Source organism: Oryzias latipes, chromosome 4 (assembly GCF_002234675.1).
Source record: "Oryzias latipes chromosome 4, ASM223467v1".
NCBI classification, from domain to species: domain Eukaryota; kingdom Metazoa; phylum Chordata; class Actinopteri; order Beloniformes; family Adrianichthyidae; genus Oryzias; species Oryzias latipes.
The window spans coordinates 26323737-26346213 of record NC_019862.2 but is presented as its reverse complement, the minus strand read 5'-3'; the positions used below and the strand labels follow the sequence as shown (position 1 = coordinate 26346213).

Below are 22477 nucleotides of genomic sequence, written 5' to 3'. Positions count from 1 at the left end.
GGTCTAACCAGCTGGCGTTCACTGCTGATCCAGTTAACGTGATCAGATGGGAGAAAAATTCAATGAGTCAGCAACTACCTTTCTCAATCAGGGTTCCTCTCAGTGTCTTTCTGCCATTTGTTGCACATTGGAGGTGAGCTGTGGTCGGGATGACTGATTACACAAATGACAGTGCACGAAAATGGAATCCTCTTGACTGATGTAACTTATCTCAGACCATTTCTTTGGAAAGGAACAGGTTTTCTTGCATTTGAAAAAGCATTTTGGCATTGACTTCCTTTTTATATAACACATTTTTCACTTATGTCTATGTCACTTTTACTATATGTGGATTTTTAGTTTGTATGAATTCTGTTGCTTTGTAAATTATTAATTTTGTAGTTTTCCTAAGAATTTATTTTATTCCTAAAAGATGTGGTCACAAAAAAAAAACTTTTTTTTTTACATACATTTTTACAAATCAGATAGTTGAAAATAACTAAACAACAAGAAGACACAATTTGAATCGACCCTACTGACAAAACCAACAGTATTGTCCTCAATGAGGGCAGGAATCCAGGTTCCTCTACAGGAAAAAATCATTAAGGTAAATATATTTGTTAGTTGACTCATTAAGGCAAACTCAAATTTTAAAAAGATAACACATAGATTCCAAAATTAAAGGCTTTATTTCTTAAGGAAATGTTGGTTATGGCTAAATGTAAAGAAATCTTGACATTTAGTCCCTTAGAAAAATTGAATATCAAACGAGAACAATAAAAAAATATGTTTTTGGTGCAGACTTCAGGCTTTTTATTTTCTCAGAACTTGGTATTTAGTTGGGGCTCATTTGAATGAATTCAGAATCAGTGTTCAGTGCTTCATGCAGTGTGGCATGAAGCAGATCCGCCTGCAGAACTTTAGAAGATACAGTGGCACAAGATATGAAATGAACAGCAACATTTACATTCATCTTTTGAGAGCTCTGAACCACAGAGCAACAGCTCCTGTTCTCCTGAACTCAGGTCAGACACTTTTGAAGTTGTCTCTGGTTGGCTTGACACAAGAAATGACATTTAAAGCCCATGTCTGGTATGAACGTGTGTGCAGTGGCTAGTGATGCAAGTCCAATCAGAGCTCACTTCCTCTGATGTTCCCCCACATTCTTCAATTGATTTAACTTAAAAACCCTCCATCGGTTGCTGTTGTTTCTGGTGAATGCAGCACTCTGTGAAGAACCACCTCGTTTAACGGTAACCTTTTGTGGCTTGCCCTCCTCGTGAAGAAAGGTGTGGGTGACTGTCTTCTGGAGAATTGTCAAGTCTTTCCCATAATGGTTGAAGTTGTCACACTAACGGGTGTGTTAAATTTCTTGTCTGCCTTTGACTAATCTCCTGGGGGGCCAGTGGGCTGCAGTCTCTAAAGTGGATCCCATTCTTAGTGTGGTATGATCCAACTGTGGATTTGAACCCGCAATCTCCCCGGCTCAGCGTGGGCACCATCACTAGGCTACGGAGCTGGTCTAAGGGGGGGTATAAGACTGCATACCTACTAACCCAGACAAACAGCCCATTTAAAGGATCAGGAAATCTTTGCTGAGTAACCACTTAGACTGAACCGTTTTCATATTTTGAGATGCAACTATGTGCTATAGTCTTCATCAGAGGAAGAGTAACAGTCCAGTCCTAGAACATGACTACTTTTTTCTGTCATGTTAGTGCTGCTGGATACTTGCTCCAGTTTTCCTTCTGCTGCTTCGTCGTCCAGCTCCGTATTCCGGGTGCGTCCGTATCCCAAAGCGTAATTCTGCGTGGTTCTTAGTGTGTCTTCTTTGTTTCCGGGACTTAATAAAAAGCTTTGTCCAGAAGTGCTGCTTAGGTTTGGCAGGCCGGATTGCAACAATTGTGCGAGGTTGTGTGTTTGAGAAGAACTCGGCTGAGCTGCTGGTCCTCTAAATGCAGCTGCAGCCACCGCCAGTCTAATGCAGTCAAATGTAAGGGGCTGGTCTTGGATTGAACTGGCGACCTCAGAGGTTTGTGAGACAGGGCTGGTGGGAGCTTGTGTTTGTGATCTGCTCTCAGAAAAGCTGTGGGATCCTTCAGCAGATAAGAAACTGCTGGCTGACTTGTTCCCGTCTCGGCTCTGTGGCTTAAGAGCATCACATGGTTCACAGAGGCGAGCAACTTTACCTGTGAAAGAGGAAACAAAATCCGACAATATTAACGTGACTTAAAATGGCAAATGATTCACTTTTCTACATACTGGCACTCAAGGAGCCTTTCATTGCTTTGAATCTACCCATTCACCCACTCAAACACACTTTCCCATTGATGTCTTGCCCAAGGGTACAACAAAATATAACTGGGGCAGCCAGGAATTAGAAAATCAAAAGTTCAAGCTGACAGATGACTGCTCTGCCATAGACCACAAGCACAGAGGTCCAAGGTCAACATTCACTGTGCATGGCCACCTAGAGCTGTGACGGTGTGGGATTTTTGATCACCGCGGTGATGAACCAGCAGGGGGCGCGGTGTCGCGGTTGTGTATGTGGATGTGTATGGAAGCGATTGATTGTGTAGCATAATTCAAAATAAAAGTCAATACAAGAAATGCTTTTTCCTTTTCTACTTAAAAACAGCTTATTCTGTGTCATAATTAAAACGAAAATGCAAAGAGGGGACTGCATTTACATTTTAACATCCACCCTGCGAATAGTGTCGCATATTTCAATTCGACTTAGCATTTCCAGAGGGGAGGCGGGGTGATGACATCATTGTTATCTCTGTGTGTCCGGCTGCTTAGAGACACAGACACCAGGAGCAGTGCGGCCAGGCTTGTAGCTTTGTGTTAGCGGCAGAGGAGAGGGCTTTGTGATGGTTGTGCACTGATTGTACACAGCTTCTCAGAACTACGTAGCAGCATTTCCGCCTTCCGCGGTCCGTTCGTTGAAACTTTCCCCGGGACTAGCTTTGTCTTCGGACCGGCAAAGGCGGAAGTGCTGCTACGCAGATCTGAGAAACTCTAAACCATCATATGAATATGTTTTCCCAGTGGTGTCCAGACAAAATAAAGGCTGATGTAATTCCCACATATTTACATCCAAGATGCTCATTGCGGCATTGCGAAATCAGTGCCAAGCTGCAGGAGACTATCTCCTAAATGTGCTTTTCTGCGCTGTTTTTGCTGTTCGATTACATCAACAACACATTCCTGCCCTCAGAACTTCTGCTCACTGGATATTTTCTCTTTTTCTGACCATTCTCTGTAAACCCTACAGATGGTTGTGGGTAAAATTCCCAGAATGTATACAGTATAGACCTCTCTCTCTCTTTATTTGTGTAGGTTTCACAAAAAGAACACAAAAAAGATCAATGTCTGGTATTTGTAGTCCCAAGATGTTTACATAAAGTTTTCTAAATGAACTACAAGTGAATGAGAAAAAAACCCAAAACACTTAGTTTGTATCAAGGTGATTAACCACTGACCTGCTCTTGGAGAATTTTGGGTGTCAGCTCTCCTTTTAGTGTAGGCTCTGGGGGTCCAAGGTTTCTGCTTACAGGAGGGGTCCAGGGAGCGTAGCTTGGTAATAAAGCGTTTGTATTCCTGTTGTAAGGCTTCAATGCGCAGCTGGAACTCTTCGATCTTCCTCTCTGGGTAATGAGTCAGCTGGGATTGCTGAACAGACGACTTGTTAATGACATGCCATTTAAAAAAAGAAAATCCACAAATAAATGGTTTGTAAATGCAATAAAAATACCTGCAGAAAATACTCAATTTCATTGTTGATGCTGGGGATCCACTTTTTCACAGAGGAGGCTGAATTTAGAGAAGACTGCAAACGGAAGCGCTGAAAGTTAATATGACGTAACCTTGTTAGAGACAAAGATGTTGCTAACTTTAATGTCTCATTACCAGTTTAGGCCGGCGCTCATTGACATCGTTAAGGCGCCCTTCTGGAAATATTAAGACAGTGATGGAAACGTTAGCTCATAGCTAACACAGTTAGTTAGCTACAGCTAACTTTTACCGCGATGCAAATCCCCCACAAACTATGAATTTAACGGCAGCCCATATTAGGCTTAACAGAATCTTACCATGTCTTTCCTTCTGCAGCCAAAGTCTGTTCAGTCGTCCCTGCTGTTTCTCTTCGTTTCTCGCCATGTCCAGCTTAGCGTCGATTACATCTCCCGAAGAAAATAACACAACACAAAGTCACGTGACACACAGAAGGTCACGTGGTAAAGACTTCCTCGAAAGGAAATCTCGCAGAATTTTGGGAGGGTTCTCAATGTCTTACTTCATTCACCCTTAAGTAAAACAGGACGCGGGTTTGTATTTCTGTTATTGTTACCGTTGTGTAGATAAAATGTTTTGGGAAGGGGTAATAAAACACAAAAATAAAGAGAAAGTATATATTTTTTTATTTTAAATATGAATTACTTTATATATTTCGACAGTCTTCCTTTCAAAATAAGAGACACCCTGTGTCACAGGATCACCTCGATGCAGCAAATTTAGTAGGTTAAAATGGTGTCATGACAACTGATTAAAAAAATCTGTTGTGTTGTTTGTGGAGCATTTCAACCAGAAATAAAAAAATCTAACTAATCAAAATTAAATAAGAGCGAATTAAGTGACCATATTTTTTTAACCATAAAGTGTGCTTATAATCTTTGAATTTGTTTTGAAATAGAAAATCTGATTTAACCCAGTGCGCCTTAACTCTTGTTGTGCATACAGACTTCCAGTTGATTTTTCGGTCCATCACAAAAAATCTGTCAAAATGGTTCAGTTTGAGTTGTGAGCCTACAGTCCTTCAACTGTTGAATGACTTAAATAAAGTCTGAGTTTATTCACTTTTCTTTTTTTAAACTTCCCTACTTAATTTTTACGTTACAGTTAATTTTTAGGATGAAAATGTTTCATTTTTCTTTAACCAGAGAGGCACAATGGAGAAGGCTTTGTTTTAGACCGTGTGCTTGCACCCATTCCTACTTCAAGATGACACCTTCCTTCCAGCCTTCCTGGTTACCTGTCGGTTTACGAGTCACATGGAAGCGCTTACAACCACTCAGGACCTATTCCAACTCACTCCTGCACTCTTACATTTTCAGCTTTGTTCTTTTTTTTCTCAAGCAAAATCCACACTGACCCTCTCTCTGGTTACACTTGTATGTGTTCCTCCATACCTACTTATTCCAAGTCAGTCAAGCTATCCATCAAATTTAAAAGTCACTTGCCAAGATCATGAAGCAATGAAGCAATGAAGTGCAAATAAGAAGCAGGTTGTGGGTTCCTTAGGGTTTCAGTTTGGTTGTAAGAGTAAAAAAAACTCAAAAGTCATGGCCCTGCAGGACTTCAGAGTTGACTTTTATGAAATAATATCAAAGAAATGCACCATGGTCAAGGTTAGTTTCTTTGGAAAATGCAGCTTTTGTTTCCTTGCAAAACTCCAACTTTCAGCCTGAAAACTGCATTACAGATATTTAATAGATTTGTTTTTTCTTGTTTTTTAATGAAAATATCGTCCGTTTAACCGTTTTTCAAGCTAATTCACATATGATTCATATCACAGCAGTGGAGTAGGAATCTGTGGTTGGGTTGAAACACTGAAAATGTTAGCTGCAGGGGACAGTTATCTCTGAAAAGATGGAAAAACTATCTAACTTAACCCCCTTGAGTTTTGAGTCACTCATCATTTACCCGTCATTTCAAGAATTATGTTACAAAGCATATTACAGGAAAAGATTGTGAGGCCTTATCAGGGTTGAATCTCTTTGATCAAGAAACAAAATAAAAAAAAATAATAATATGAAGAAAAAACTTTTAATTAAAGTGCAAATTCTTTGGGAAGTGTAACAACATAGGAACTTAATCATTGTATTATAACAACAATCCAGTCCCAGTTCCAAAATAAAAAAAAAATGTCATTTTCTGGGACAAAGTCTCTTAAAAGTGGCAGTAGTTAATTAGAAATTCACCTCTAAGTTGTGAGCAAAACTGTTGGTATGGAGTAAGTCTGTCCCCATTTCCCATCATCCATCTGTTTACACACTCTCCCATTAGCTTACAGTCTTATTAGTCCTGCACCTTGGGAGGAGCAGCCTCTTGCTGAAGGTGCTTCTCTGGCTACCGATGATCGTGTGCAGAGGGTGGATGGCATTGTCCAGGATACACGTTAGTTTTTTTAGTGTCCTTCTCTCTGCTACAGTAGCCAGAGGGTCCAGCCTTGTGCCAACCACAGAGCCAGCCCGCCTGATCAGCTTCTCCAGCCTGGAGAAGTCTGTCTTTGAGGTGCTCCCCCCAGCACACCACAGCGTAGGTAAGAACGCTGGCGACCACAGACTGACAGAAGATCACCAGGAGCTTCTTGCAGATGTTGAAGGATCTTAACCTCCTCAAGAAGTACATCCTCTGGGCCTTCTTGTACAGCTGCCCCGTGTTGCTCGTCCAGTCCAGCTTGTTGTCCAGCCACAGCCCAAGATATTTATAGGTCTGCATGACCTCCACCACCTCCACCACCTCCGCTCCTATCAGAACTGGTCTTGGGTCTGTCCCTCCCAAAGTCGACGACCAGTTCCTTAGTCTTGGAGGTGTTGAGCTGTAAGTTATTTTTGTGGGTCCAGACAAAAAAATCCTACACCAGTCTCCTGTACTCCTCCTCCTCGTCACCACTGATACACCCCACGATGGCTGTGTCATCTGCGAACTTCTGGATGTGACACGTGTCCGAGTTGTAGCAGAAGTCCGTGGTGTACAGGGTGAAGAGGAAAGGGGAAAGTACAGTCCCCTGTGTTGCTGACCACAGTGTCAGACGTGATGTCCTTCAGCCTGACGTACTGTGGTCTGTCGGTGAGGTAGCTGGAAATCCAAGCAACCAGGCACAGGTCCACTCGCATATTGGAGAGTTTTTCCTGGAGTACAAGGGGCTGGATAGTGTTGAAGGCACTGGAAAAGTCCAGGAAAGTAATCCTTACAGTGCCTTTTCCCTTGTCCAGATGCGAGTGGGCTCTGTGCAGGAGGTAGAGGATGGCATCCTCTACTCCAACCTCTGCCCGGTAGGCGAACTGTAGAGGGTCCTCAGCGTGCAGCACCTGGGGTCTGAGGAGCTTGAGGAAGAACCGCTCCAACGTCTTCATCAGATGTGATGTGAGTGCCACCGGTCGGAAGTCATTCAGCTCGCTGGGCCGGTTCTTCTTGGGGACCGGAACAATGCATGAAGTCTTCCAGAGGGTGGGCACTCTCCCGAGTTGCAGGCTCAGGTTGAAGATGCGTTGTAGCGGCTCCCCGAGTTCAGCAGCGCAGGTCTTCAGAAGCCGTGGACACACCATATCGGGTCCTGCTGCCTTCCTGGGCCGGAGCTTCCTCAGCTCCCCCCTCACTTGGTCGGCCGTGAAACAGGGGAAGGGCTGTGAGGAGGGTAGGTGGAAGAGTTGAAGCTGTAATACCTGCAGAAGGTAGACCGACATCATACTGAACTCTATGGGTGAGGAATGGGAGAGCACTTTAGTTCATACAGTATGTGAGTTAAGAGGGTGAGCAAATACTTTTTGTAATATAGTGTATTTTAACCAAGTAAAAAACTATAACAGATAGATCTTATCTACTATATCTATTGGAGCATGTTACCTATATTTACTGTTTTAAGTAAAATGTTGTGCAGCAACAGTCCACAACTTCTGTTTTTTGATGTTTGGTGAAGAATAGAAACATTTTCTGCCCTGTGGGTCCACCACCTGCAGCAGAGCTCGGGTGAGAGCTGCGCTTCTTTGCTTAGCTTGCTGCCCTGCCCTGGATGAGTATAAGAAAAATGATAAATAGATAGAAAATTAATAAATATTTTTAGGTTAGTGTTTGCTTTACAAGGTAGATAATTTAGCAAGACATGACATCTTCATTAGAAAGAATTATTATATGCTAATTACAAAACGTTTTGAGTGGAAGTTTTATTTTCAATCAAAGCCTATGTTAGGAGTCATTAAAACAAGAAAAATCTAAATTTCATTTCAAAATATCTTTTGTGGAGGCAGTTTTTCATACCAAGCAGAAAATATACTATTTTCTAACTGCTTTTTTCAAGTTTTAAAATATTTGTTTTTAGGCGTAACTAAGTGACCCTTTGAAAAACCTTTTTTTTCTGTTACACAATTTGAGTTCAGGCGTCAAAGCTCTTTGTCGCCTCCTAGTGTAATTAATGTGAGGTACACTGCAGAGGAGCGTCTTCATTGTTCTGCAGAGGTTTTCCTGGGCTTCAGGAGCCTCATCACTGTTTTATCTAACCCTCAGGAGGGCATGGCCTTATGTATTAATGACCAAACTCTATTAAATAATAACTGTCATTACTGCTTCAAAACAGAAAATTGCTGTTGATGAAGATGTAGTAAAATGCTTCAAGTCTGTGACGTATCTTTGATGTGAAATAGATATTACTGATCCTAGAAAACGATTCTAATGGGGACTTTTATCATTTACGAGAACAAAACATTGGAACAAAACTTTGGTACACCTAACTGATTCTAAATTGAATTTAGATTTACTAAACTCCCAACACTGCAGGACCTACAATTACAAAAAGAAACACTAAAAACAGAGCAGAGCTCTGCTTAAAGAAGAGCTCAGTTTAACACCAACATCATAATTCATCTTTCACATTTTAACTCATTTCTTTTCTTCTTTCATCTTCTTTTCTTACAAACAATATTGTTGTTATGTAATCTGGTATAATATATAGTATACTAGTATTGGTCATTTGTTTTTTGTTAAAGGCCCACTCCAATAAAAATACGTTTTTTGGTGTTTTCAACATGCTCATGTAGCATTTTTCTCATGATGGAGGAATGAGAATTAAAAATGCAGGAGCAGATGAAAAAAAATGCAATTTGAAAAAAAAGTTGTCACACACAAACTACAATCGGCACACCATAAGCTTTCTGCTCTGCTCCATTCTTATAATAATAATAATAATAATAATAATAATAATAATAATAATAATAATAATAATAATAATAATAATAATAACAAAACATTTTATTTGAAAGCGCCTTTCAAAACACCCTAGGACACTGTACAGATTCAAAAGTGAAACACAATAAAATCACAACATGTTAAAAACAATAAATAAGTTAAAATCATTAATAAAATCAGATGGCAGAAGATGAAATATTGTGATCTGGCTCAAATCGGCTGTCATTTGTAATGTGTTGTGTGAAAAAAGTGTAAACAAAGGGATGATGGGAAATCAGTGCAGGCTTACTCCGCGCCAAAAGTCCCGCCCACAACTCAGAGGTGAATTTCTGATGAACGCCGGCCGCTCTGCTGAAACTATGTCCTAGAAAGTGACACAGCAGGTTCTTTAAATATTGGCCAGAAATTTTATAATTATTGTCAAAAGACCACAGGCAACACTTTAACCACACTTCAAAAGATGATCAAAGTGAGACTTTGACAGTGTTCTCCAGAGGTCATCAGCCTAATGGAGAAACTTTGTTCAGCATCTAAATCTCTCTCTATTAACACAGAGGGACAGTGAAGGGATATGGTTGACCTTTTGCTGCCCTAAACCTTAACATTCAGCTATCAATTATTCTTTTTTCTTTCCTTGTAATACCCATTGTTTTCCTTAAAGGACCATTCAGCATTTGTCCTTATATTAAAGGTTTTATAGTCCAAAGTTAAACGCACAGATAAAATAATTTTCCAGCCATCGCAGCTTTTCAGTCATGCTTTTCATTATCAGTGGCTGGCCTCGCGCCCACAGCCGTCCCCAAATCTAAGCTAATTCTTCTCTAAGATTTCTGTTACATCGTCTGTACGTGCTTCATGTGGACAACCCAGAAGTTTCTTCATTTTTTCCCCCCAGAATCCATTTTTTTATGAGTTTTACCTCACCGAGAAGGAGGGTCCAAGGGCAGGGATGCCCAGTTTAGCTTAGTCTGTTTAGTTTAGTTTAGCAATCAGCTGTTGTATTTTATGATGTTCTTATACAATTACTGTTATGAAGCCCATTCAGACGACTATGGTTGTAATTGGTGGGTGATATAAATAAAATTGAATTGAATTAAATTGATTATCTTCAACAAAAAGAGAAGATCTTGAAATAAGAGCACACTTCTAATTTCTGTCAAATAAAAACTCAAGATTTTAATGTTTAAACATAATACAGTTTCAAGAAATTATAGTTTTATGAAACAGGTATGAACTTTTTTAACCAGAGATCATTTATTCAGAAAAACAAGAGCTTGACAGATTTTATTGCTAATTTATATAAACTTCAACTAGCAGACATGATTGAATGATAAAAATGTGGAAATATTTATTTCTATAGGTATAAATTGCGTTTTTGGGCGGAGTCCACATCCTTTTTCATCCCTTGTTTGTGTCATTTGCATTTCTTTAAAGCCTTTAATCGGCTTCATCTTTTCATTGATTTGCCCTTCAAATGTAAATCCAATCTCCTTTGAGAATTACTTCCCATGGCTCAGCCTGTTGGGCAGCAGCAGATTACAGAGTGGCTCCACTTCCCGTAAGACACGGCTGCTGCCCTGTGACGTAGATCTTCCGAGCGCCCGCTCCTTATATGGCAGAGAAGCGCGCGGCTTTCCGTAATGATGTCACGCGGCTTGGACAAATCCCAGCAGCGCGATCACGCTGAAACCAAAGTTCCCGTAGAAAAGCCGGCATTTTCATTCAATTTGATGTTTACTTTTGGACATCCGGTCCATGTCATTCAATTATAAAATGACTAAACTGATATAAAAAAAAAATCAAAATTATGTAGGAATAACTTGAATTTGGTGGCTGATATACTGTCTAACGTTAATGTAAATGAGTGACACATGCTTTAACCCTTGTGCTATTCTAGGCACTTTAACGTTGGGAGTTGGGTCATCTAGACCCACTAGACAGTGCTCTGAACCTTTTTTGTTCAATAATTTGTGAACCTCACTGGTAGGGAGAACACCTCAACGCAAGGGTGGGGTCATCTAAGATAGCACAAGGGTTAATGCCGAGGAAAAAAACAAACAAACCCCCCAAAAAATTTAAATGTGAAAGATATATAAATATATATATGATGTAAAGGTAAGATATGGCTTAGGTCTACTTTAAATGTAATGTTTCAGTGTCATAGAATGATAGATTCTGTGTTATAATGATTATCATTTCATTAAAGGTATTCGCGGGAAAGGTGAAGGAAGGGTTTCAGGGTTTAAAGTGAAAATGACTAAGCCTGTGTCTCCCTCTAGTGGTTGATCGGGGTCATTATCGATTATGGGTCTGTGTTTTGATTCAGTCAGTCGTTCTCACCTGTTCACCTTAAAACACCTGCTGCTTCTGGAATAACTTTTTGACGACCATAGATAACTAAAAGTCACATTATTTTGATGATTGTCATTAAAAAGTCGATATTAGGATTCTTTTATTACCTTTAATTCATTCTATGATGACACAACAACAGTTTGCATTATTTTATGTTAATGCAATCCATGTAATAAATTAAATCTTGCTAAATTATTATCACTTGTTAAAACATGAACTATGATTGAGGCATAAAGCATATCAACAGAAATTTGAGCTTTCATTGTACTCATGGATTCTTGTTTAAATATGCCTGAGCTTTTTTGTTTATATTTTACAGCAACACAAGAAGCAATCTTGGACAACTAGATGGCCCAAGAGAAGGAGGGAAAACAGATCCAAGTGCTAATTCCACATTTATGTGGAGTTTTTGGGACTGGCTGCTAAGGTGTGATATGGTGGAGATCTGTAGAATGGCCTTCATCGGTTAAGCGGGGCCGCTCTGACAGCTGTAACACAATAACTTTAGCCTGGATCAATACCAGCACTAATGGAATTTACCTTGAGAAGCTCCCAAGCAGCTATTGCAACATGTTGCAGCATGTTTTATTGTGTGAGCTCCTGACATGGCACACCCACAGTTTCCCTGTCACAAGAACAGACAGCTTCCTTGATTTGTTTTATCTGGTTTATTTTCTTAAATACTGATTCATTTCTGAAGTCCTCAGAAAACAAGCATAAAAAAATTATACAGTATTCTTATGACAAAAAGTAAACATAAGTACTTCAAGTTGATCTTATATACATAACAATGAGTGAAACCCCATTAAACAGCTTTAGAAAAAAAACAAGTCGATCTTGAAGCTTTTCTAACATAATTTCTTACAATAAGAAAACTTGTTTAGAAACTCAGGCAGCTTTTGTTATTACTTTCCAGGCGCAAAGTTGAAAACACGCCCAAAATTGAGGACCCTTATCATGGCTGCAGCAAGAAAAGTCTTTGTAGGCTCTTGAATCCTCTAAATAGTGAACTTCTCGCCTGCTGAGAGGAAGAAGCTCCATGCAGAGCAAAAATCAAGAAAACTTCTGTTCTGTAAAGAAAACAAGAAAAACAGAACCCTTAAAGGTGTCCTGTGTGTGTTGCCGTGCCCTCTCTGGTTCGTGGCTAGTGTCACAGTCCCGAGCGCCTCTTTCAGGACGCGCCACCGGGGAGCGCATGGGACGCCGGGAGCACCAGCGCGGCCCGCGGTCCAGCCAGTGTTGCGCCACATCATCCCAGCCCCGATATGGTTTCGGGAGAACACACCGTCCCAGAAAGCGTCCGATTCTTTCAACATCAGTCTCGTGGCTCTCCGCCGCCTCAGAAGGTCTGGAGCTGCTGCGTTAACATGAGCTGGCAGCCGCTGTTCACGTGGTTCATGACCTTCTGCTTCAGCTGGGCCACTTGCTCGCGCAGCAGGTTGGCGGTGGACGCCAGCTCGGAGTTCTGAGACTTGAGGGTCTTCACTTTCTCCTCCAGCCTGGAGATTCGCTCCAGCTTCCTCTTCCGGCATTTGGAAGCGGCGATGCGGTTCCTCATGCGCTTCCTCTCCGCCTTGATGCGCTCCTGGCTCTCCATGTCGATCGGGGAGAGGGGAGGGGTCTCCCCTGGCATCTCCGGGACGGTCTGGGGCTCCTCTTTGAGCGCAGTGAGCCGGGGCAGCTGTGCGCCGGACGGCTGGCCGTAGATGGGAAGCTGAGGCGGGGCGGCGGGGAAGGACATGGTCGGCGCTGAAGTTGTGTAATTTGGCGCCGACACAGTGCTGATGGCTGGGTTGAACGTGTTCAAGTCCTCATACACCGGCGAGTCGGAGCGCATGGTGGCGGTGTTGCTGTAGACGGCGGCCCCGGCCACAGAGGACACCGGCGGGAGGGCGGTGCTGGTCTGGGGGGCTGAGGTGACACCCACGTTGCCCGGAGCCGGCATGTGTTGGTGGTGCAGCTCTGCCAGCGCGCGGACAAACCCCTCCGCGAAGCCCTCCTGCTCGTCAGTGACATTCTTGGGGCAGAGGAACTGGGTCGGGGTCGGGGTGGTGGTGATGAGTCCGTTGCTAGACTGGATGATGAGCCGCTCCAGCTCCGGGGAGGCCAGCTTCAGCAGACCCACGTCCGGGGAGGTGAGGAGGTCGCCGGCCTTGGCGCGGAGGTGCGGCTTCAGAGATCCCGTCGGGTCGGAGAGGTTCAGTGTCATGTTGTGTTTCAGCGCTTTGGGGTTGCTGTATCCGTAGCTGGCGTTTTCGTGCTGGGAGAAAGCGTTGAGTGAGTCGTCATAGAAAGTAGTTTCCATCTTGGTATACATAAGAAGTTGAATCAAAGTTTGAGTCGCTGGAACACAAAGTTGCTTCAGCCGTTTCTTCTCGGATCAAAACGAAGACAAAAACTGGCTTCCAAAAAGTCTTCTGTGCGTAAAAACAAAAAAAAAAAAATCCCAAATGCGACTGCGCGCAGCCGGAGAACCTACTTCTTGAACTCTCTGTCAGCGCATCCGAACTTGTTGTGATTCTGTGAGCACAGCGCACTGAGAGCGTAAAACTTTTCTGCCGCGAGCCGCTGCCTCCGCCTGTCTGTGTGTACACTGTAAGCTGTGCGGCGTGGAGGCAAAACTTATCTGCAGCCGCTGCGTCCCCGAAAATAACCATGATGTCATGACGGCGTTCTCTCATTGGCTAGGGGGCGTGTCTCGGGGCGGGGTTGTCTAAAACGATAAGCCGCGTCTCCCTGACAACCAGCCAGAAGATTCTTATTCTCGCGGTGGATTGTGGGATGAGGTAATGCAGTCAGGAGAGCGTGAGCGCGGGGGATTGTGGGATGACGTCTTGTTTTTGAATATCTGGTTACCCGCTCTTCAGTCGTGGCGGGACAAGCCGAGTCCGGAGCTCCAGCAGCAGCAGCTCGGCTGTTCAGCTCCGCTCTGTTAGGTTTTCTGTTGTAATACAGACATTCATTTAAATGGAAATAGTTAAAGTAAAGCGTTTTAACCAGCTTTCTCAGAAAGAAAGTAATAAATAAAATCATCAACCCAGAAACAGCAAGAGTGTTGGTGGAGGCAAGGGGGTTCATTTTTAGACATTAATTAAACGTTTTAAAACATTTAATTTGATTCACACCTTTGTTTGAGACATTGACTGTATATGAGTACTGGACTGAGACCCCCGCAGACCAAATAGGAAGTACCCGCTGGTCCAAAAAAAGCCGAAATCCGAAAGACTTCAATTGAGAAATAAACAGCTATTAGTCATTCTATTTGAATGAATAACCGTTCTTGCTCTACTACATTTTTTTTAACTTGTTCTTGCTAATCCTAATTATTTTTTTTGTCAATTTCTTTTTTCTGTAGCACCAGCTATTCAAGTTATAAATTGTCCAATCAAATGCCGCAATGAAATCATTGGATCTCACGTCTGACATTTGATTGACAGATTTTCCCCTTTTCGGTGGAAGCCGCGTCGATTTCCAACAAGCTCACTCCTGATTGGTAAAAGTGGCTGACGTTGTCTCCGCATCGCATTGAAAATGGCGACTGAATTGACTTCACTTTGCTGGAACCGGAAGCGAGTCATTTGCTATGGGTGACGTCACAATCGCAGGGTCCAGTGCTCAAATACAGTCAATGGTTTCAGAGAAAGTTTATTTATTTTAATACGTGAGGGAAGAAAAGTCTTGGTGGTCTGGAGGTCCTGCAGCAATTCGGTTAAATACATACCCTAACTGTTCCATATGTGTACAGACACATTTCTAGTACATTCCAAGTGTACTCCACATGTTAAATAGTTTAAACTTGTTACATATAAAACAAGCATTAGCAATAAATATCTGTGAGTTCACTTGTTTACCAGAAAAACCAGCTATATTTTAAAAATGTATGTACCGGTCGTAACATTTTACATTTGCACCAACTACAACATTTAACATGTATCATTACACATTTACTGCATGATCTTTTACCACAAATGCTTCCACAATCATTTTTAAGACATTCTGGCTCTTATTCTCATATAATCTCTCATCAATAGAAAAAGCCATCCACTTGGCTTCATAATAATCATGACTATTTGGTGTTATTCCTGTCAGGATGGGTAATTAGTGTAGTGAAGTCCATTGCACCTTGGCCTCTGGTCAGAAATCATCAGCAGGAGGTTAAGCTGTGCAGCTGACGTTGCCCCCTCCAATGCCCCCCACTCTCACTGTCTGGGTCATCTTTTGCCCTGCCAGCTTTACTGCTCACTCTCTTCTGCACGTCTAGTCTAAATATGTCCCCCTTGTGTGACAAGTAAATCAGTCCCCCGGCGCTGGCTGGCTTAGAGAGGCACCTAAGGAGGATGAACTGTGCCATAAAACACCAGCACAGACAGACCTTTTATGGCGGCTAATGTTGTCTTTATGTACTGCAGTAAGTGTCAAATTGTGGTAGTCAATAAAGTCTTAAATGTGATCTAACTTTGACTTACCTGATCTTATATGGTTTGAGAGAAAATTGCATGGTTTTATGGGACATATTAAGAAAAGGTTACAGCAGTCATCATTTTTTATTTGGTTGAGTCTCATTCACGTTGTTGTACATGTAGATTGTAAAAGAAAAAATACTTTAGGGACTGTACAAGCATGTACATAACCATGTTTGCTCATGGCTTCTTTTTGTCATTACAAGCACATTTATGCTACATTCACACCAAACGCAATTTGCTTGTCAATGGTATCCAATTTCTGTTAAGTCAATACAAAGACACACGAGTTCCTGCTGTGTGACTTTAGCATCCGGCATGATTCGAGAGTGGAGGCGAGTTTTGGGTTGTACAACAGCGCAGTGTATAGAAAGGTTTGATGCACGCCGCATCTATTCCAAAACCTAAAACTTGGTAAATATTCACGTCGCATCAACTAATCAGAAACTCAGCTTTGTTAGAAATCATTGACTGTATAAAGGGGAACTGGACTGAGTTAGCGTGATGTCACCCAGCTTACTTCAAGGTCCAACAAAATGAAGTAAATTTAGTCGCCCTTTTGTCGATACAGATGTCACCATGTTGGAGCCAGACGACATCTCTGAAAACTCTTATGTACACTGACTTGGAGTTGTGCTTGCTGACACCTTGTAGAGCTCTCCAGAATAGATAAACTAAAGACGCTTTCTCAACATCATCCATGGATTCTATAATGGATCAATGAGACCATAAAACAAGGGTTAAAGGGCCTATATCATGCTATTCGTCTTTCAGAGTAAACTACATCCATTTATTTGATAATATATTACCTTTGGCACACTAAAGAATTATTTTTTTGTCAAATGTTTGTTATTTATGTCACAATGTGATGTGAGTACCCGCTCATTTTCGTGGATTGGGAGGGGGTAAAGGCTCAGAAAGCATAATTTTAGAGGGCTACTCAGAAATGCGTGAAAGGATCACAGTACTGCGTTGGGGTCGTTTTTTGTGAGGGATTAACAGAATAATACACTTAAAAGCTCAAAAAAGGAGATTTTGCATGATATGCCCTTTAATGATTATTCCTTCCACATTTGAATTCAACTGTTAATGAACACTATTGAACTGCGGAATGCAACACCAATTTAAAATTATCTAATTTAAAAGTTATATTCAGATTGATCTAAGGTGCTTTCCCACTACAGTTTGGACCAGAGTTCTTGTACTTCAGAAAGTCCATTTTGTTTGGCAAGTGTTGGAGTTCCTTATGTGATTCATCAAGAACGTGCAAAAAAGACAGAGCAGAAGTGAACAAAAAGGAGTAAGTGGCATTAGTACCATGCATTTTGGATAAGAAAAAATGTAAAAAGCCTGCAGTAAATTAGTGTATCATCTGTAAATTCAGTGCAGTGAGGCCTTAAACACTCTAAAAAGAGTATTTGGGCTGTAGTTGGAAAGATGAACTTTTTTACATTGATCTAACTTAATTATTTGGTTTGGTGAAAATAAATCTTTTTTTTAGTTCAATCAATAAAAATAACACGTTGTTTGACATAGTTATTTTACTTTCATTCAACTTAATTCAATTAAGTTGGTGTAACTTTGGTGCGAAGCTGTCAATACGTCATGATGTAAGGACTTACTTTGCAGCACAAGGAACTGTGGGATATCATTCCCTCTGCCTGTCTGGACGGATTTGGGTACAAATGTAGGTTTTTGTCTAAATACGTTTAGTTGTAGCTGTTTTACTGTGTTTTGTCAAGTTATTTTACCCTGTTATATTTTAATTCTTTCTGAACCATGAATGAGAGGGAGGGAGAGGACGATCAGTTTATTTTGCACCCCTAGTGCAAAATTACAGTATCGGAATTGAAGTTACAGTCAGAGTCATGAACATTATGCTTGTTATGTATTGTAAAATCTTCCTGAATCATTTCTTTTAATTTTATAAAAATGAGAAAAATCTGCAGCCTCTAACTTAGAAATATGAGAGTTCAATTGAATTGGAGTAATATTTCATTTAATTAGATAAATATGTAATTTTTAGTTGTCTAAACAACTATTGAGTTGGATAGACATAAGTAATTAGGTTGAATAAATTAAACCCAATTACTTGTTACCAATTGAATCAATTCATTGAAGTTTTATAAGTTGTATATACATCACAATGTAATTGGAAATAAGATCAGAAACTCGTGCGTTTACCCTGTCCGTTCTTTTTCTCCAAGCAGAAACTCTTTCTTTTGCTGATGCAGCCGTTTTACTTTTTTGATGGACGTATAATCTTCATACGCCGTCATTAAAATCTCCAACTCCGTCTCACTGAAATATAGTGCTCTCTTTTTTCTCCACGCCTTTCCATGGTGATTTGGGCTATCGGCGATCCATTGAGAACGTCTTTATGTACTTGCCGTGCACGCTAACCCAGGGTTACCAAGTCGAGCGTAACTGCGCTAACTCATATCCGGTCATTTAGAACCGACATACCCAGAGTAAGCAAGTTCAGGCGGATTTCAGCCAGAGTTCAGGGTTCAAGTCAGGGTTTAATCTTGGTTTCTGTGATACCCCCCTGTTTTACTCTTTTTTAATTAGTTACTTAACCTGTTATGTTTATTTCTTTCTGCACCATGAGTTAGAGGGAGGGAGAGGATGATGACCAATTCCCTTGTGCTGAAAGACGTATTCTCTAATATTAAAGACAGAGTTCACAGTAGCTAAAGTCCTGCCATGTAGTGCAATACAATGCTGGGTCATTCATGTCTTTAGTATAGAAATAACAATAGTTGGCTTTAACTCTAGCATATGTGAGTTCAATATAAACATCAAATGAAACCATATATATACATAAATATATATATATATATATATATATATATATATATATATATATATATATACACCAAAGCCAGAAATACATTGTATTAAGTAGGATACATGTATATTAAGTTAGATAAATGTGTTAATTTGAGTTATTAAAACACAATAGAGAGTTGGATAAACTTAAAAAATTAAGTTGAATACACTTAATTCAATTACGTGTTACTAATTGAAGTGATTCATTTAAGTTGGATCAACTTTTTTCTTTTTAGAGTGAAGATGTTTACCAACTATTCTCAAAAAGAGTTCTTTGGCTGGTCAGAGGTCTCATGAGACTATTAGGGTTTTGTTCTTTGTGTTTTTTTCTTTCATCAACTGTGCTCACAAAGAGAACACATACAGACAAACATATGTTCCCACCCACTCCAAAGGGATCATTTAGAGTCACCAATCAACCTATAAAACATGTTTTTGGACAATGAGGGGAAACTGGAATGCCGGGAGAAAACCACTCAACTCGAAAAGGTGAACATTTCTTTTGGCATTTCCACTTTATTTCAAGTCAGCCAGAATGTGAAGACATCCTGAGTGTTTAACACAGATATGTGGGGTAGCAATGACCTGGCATTGCTTTTCTTCAAAAGTCGTAGTCAAAAAACACAGCATGGTTCCTTTGCTGAAGTCCATTTACGTGCTAAAGCGTAAAAAGCAAACCACCTCGGAAAAAATATTGTTGCGTGTTTAGAGAGTTTCTCGCTGCTTTCTGGTGAAGCTTGGAAGTTAACTCTACTTGGCTGTACTATATTCAGTTTTTAACGCAGCCCCTCACCAGCATTGTATCACACCCCTGTTGTCCATTTTCACCATCATAATGTTAAATCCTAAGGTCTGTTTTGTAGCTTTACATTCTTACCGATTTTTGACCACACAGTTCTGACCTGTTCAGTGTGTAAGACTAAACAGTAGTCAACATGTTGTTTTCAATTCTGTGCAGACATAAGACAAAGAGCTCTTTCCTGTAGCTGCATGTGGAGTTTATTTTCAAGATAAAAAATCAGCACTGTCACAGAGACACATGGTTTTGTAAGCATTGTGTTCCCACTCAGCTGCATCCTGACTTGAGGGAAAGTCTGCAGCTTTTCCTCCTATCAACATCTCTCTGTTGCTTGCTGAACCTTTTCGCCATAAGTGCTTCTTCTTCTTTTCCTTGGTACCTCTTACTTGTGCATTTAGATGCCCCTAAAAACTCAATTCTGAGTGTTCCTCCGCCCCCATCTTCCCACACATTATGCCTTTTTCTTATCTCTCTCTTGCTCTCCTTCTCATCTTACTCCTATCAGTGGCTGTTCAGGCAGCAGGATTTCCCCCTGTGATGGAAAAAGGCAGTGGCTTTATTGTATTGTTTCAGTGGTTCTTTTCAGTAAAATCTCAGTCTGTTCTCCATGCTTCTGCTGGAATCGCTATATCAAACTTATACCACCATCAAGGCACCACACTACACGGAAAACGAAAGCCCCGCAAGTTTAAAACCACAATTCCATACATGAGAAAGTAAGTGGAAAATGTGGTAATCTGGTTGAAATCTCTGCCTCCCCAACTGATAGTTTTGTGTTAAACAAAACTCATTGGTGACAGATTGACAAAGTATCCTTCTTTGTGTAGAAGACCTGGTCTTGTTGTTTGCTCAGGCTTACATATTATTATGATGATGTTGTTGGTTTTTTGTTGTTGTTTTTGGGCTTAATTTTTCAAAACGTCCCACAACAGAACTGCCTGGAAATCATCTTTTCCTTTCTAAACCATACAAATTAGCTAAAAAACTTGCTAAAATTTTGTCACAAAGTTTGTTTGTATAAAAATGCATTATTCTGATCACAGTCATGTCAGAAAACATTTTCACAACCACACATCTGTAAAAGGACAATATCAGTGTGTTATTTAAAAAATGGATAAGATACATCCAAATTTTTTGCTACCATTGAAGACTTTAGGGTGTTGTGATTTTGTCTTTTTGTGTTTCACTACCTATGGTGCCATTTGTGCAAAAATATTCTGTTAACCTCTTAAGACCTGGGGGTATTCCAGAAAGCATGTTTAAACTACCCTGACTTTAAGCCTGAACTCTGGCTGAAATCCGCCTGAACTTGCTTACTCTGGGTATGTCGGTTCCAAAAGACCGGATTTGACTAGGGGTGCTATATAAACTCATCATCCTCTCCCTCCCTCTCACTCATGGTGCAGAAAGGATGAAACTTAGTAGGACAAATAACTGGGCAAAATACAGTAAAACAGTTAAACAACTGAACACATTTGGTCAAAAACCCACACTTGAACCCAATCCTTTGCGGTGCCGATCTAGCAGCAGCACCAAAGTTACACCTACTTATTTGAATTATTAAAAAAAAAACCTAATTGAATCAATTTAAATGAAAGTAAAGTATATGTCTGATAACTATGTTTTATTTTTAAGCTGACTTAACTAAAAATAATTGATTTATCTTAACTAAAGCAAATAATTAACTTAGATAAAAGTAAAAAAGTTTATCTTTCCAACTTCCAAATGTGATCTTATCACCCTCTCACTGTGGAAAAAGTATTATCTGAGCTTCTTCATTCACTAAATCATCTTCAAATGGACACACCATGCTGCTTCACTTCTCTGAAAACAAACTATCCTTCAACTAAACCTGCTCCAGACCAGGTTATGTTTAGAGCATGAGTTGCCATGGGGGAACTAAGCATACCCTGAAACAAACCTCTGTTTTTGGAACCGTAAGCGGTGGTTGTACATTTCTTTAGCCTCAAACTTATTTGGGAGCTAGCATAACCTGCTTTCTGGAATACCCCCCTGGCGTTGATATGTGTGGACATCACATTTTGGATTGTTAGTTAATTCCACTTAACTGGGGCCTTGTGACTGCATGTGTAGACAAACAACGAGGTTCCTAGGGCTTAAGAGGTTGAAGGTATTTAAAACTAATCAAGCTCCGGATTTTCATTATATCTTTAAAATCTCAACAGTGTAGGCTTAGAACCTTAAGATGGAAATTGTCCCTTCAACCACATGCTTACCTGTTGTTTTTTTTTTGAATTTTCAAAAGTGAAATGTAAGACAGAGCATTCATCTTTCACGGTCCTTTCTTCTGGAGGCAGACATCTCCACCTCAGGGGACAGACTTAATCCTTCCTTTTCAATACATTTTTGGTCAAAGTTGGCCCAGTGCTGAACCTGAGGCATTCCTTTAGTTGCTGCTATAGACACTTGACTTCTTTTCCTCACTTTTACTTCTGCCACAATTGTGACTTTATAACAAACAGTATAAGTAAACTGAACTCAAAGTCTTTATCTTGTTTATGGTTGATCTTGCCCAACCCTCCTCATCTTTCACCACATCTTTAACTCTCCTCTGCTGCTATTTTCTTCTTCTCAAGCTATTTCTTACAAGAAACACAAACCCAAAGTGGCTCATTTTCATTCATACCCATTAAAAACTGTGCTGTGGCATCACATTTTTATATTAGAAAGCAAAGACAAGGATAAATGACAAATCTCACTTCTTGTCTTTGGATTTATGATGTGGTTTAAAGACAAGAATCATTAGGTTAGATTGCAGGGCACACTCAGAGACACTCTCCCAGACTCTTCCTGAGTGATGTCCCTTTGTTCCACCCTCTGCCAACGATGTTTGATGCCTGACTTTGACGAGGTGGTTTTAGGCGCCATTTCAATTAATTTTCCCATAAAATCAACACTGATTTTCAGCAGCCTCTCTGGCTCCAGCAGCCACAAAAATACTTTATTAGCTTCGACAATTAATCGTCACTATTTATCCAGACTAATGCTGGATTTATTAGTCAGAATCATATAGAATATTGATTGGCTCTCCCTCATTTTGACCCTCTCAGCACGCCGTAATTCATGAGCA

At 40.5% G+C, this 22477-nt stretch overlaps 2 protein-coding genes across 4 annotated transcripts; both read right to left on the bottom strand.

The window, feature by feature from the left end:
- Positions 1 to 649: 649 nt before the first annotated feature.
- Positions 650 to 4209, bottom strand: LOC101159497. 3 transcript variants are annotated; one of them, XM_004068274.4, is made up of 5 exons: positions 4074 to 4209; positions 3892 to 3932; positions 3737 to 3811; positions 3465 to 3654; positions 650 to 2168 (listed from the first exon to the last, which is right to left on the bottom strand). In XM_004068274.4, exons 1-5 carry the CDS (start codon positions 4138 to 4140, stop codon positions 1621 to 1623), a joined length of 921 nt encoding a protein of 306 aa, XP_004068322.1. In that variant the 5' UTR covers positions 4141 to 4209; the 3' UTR covers positions 650 to 1620. The 3 variants fall into 3 exon arrangements, with proteins under 3 accessions (XP_004068322.1, XP_011472650.1, XP_011472651.1); XM_011474348.3 differs by lacking the exon at positions 3892 to 3932 and having other exon boundaries at positions 3737 to 3826; positions 4074 to 4202; XM_011474349.3 differs by lacking the exons at positions 3737 to 3811; positions 3892 to 3932 and having other exon boundaries at positions 3465 to 3666; positions 4074 to 4197.
- A 7735-nt stretch (positions 4210 to 11944) lies between these two features.
- On the bottom strand, positions 11945 to 13916 carry LOC101174822 (transcription factor AP-1). Its single transcript, XM_023954465.1, has one exon. It carries the CDS (start codon positions 13610 to 13612, stop codon positions 12635 to 12637), a length of 978 nt encoding a protein of 325 aa, XP_023810233.1. The 5' UTR covers positions 13613 to 13916; the 3' UTR covers positions 11945 to 12634.
- Positions 13917 to 22477: the final 8561 nt, after the last annotated feature.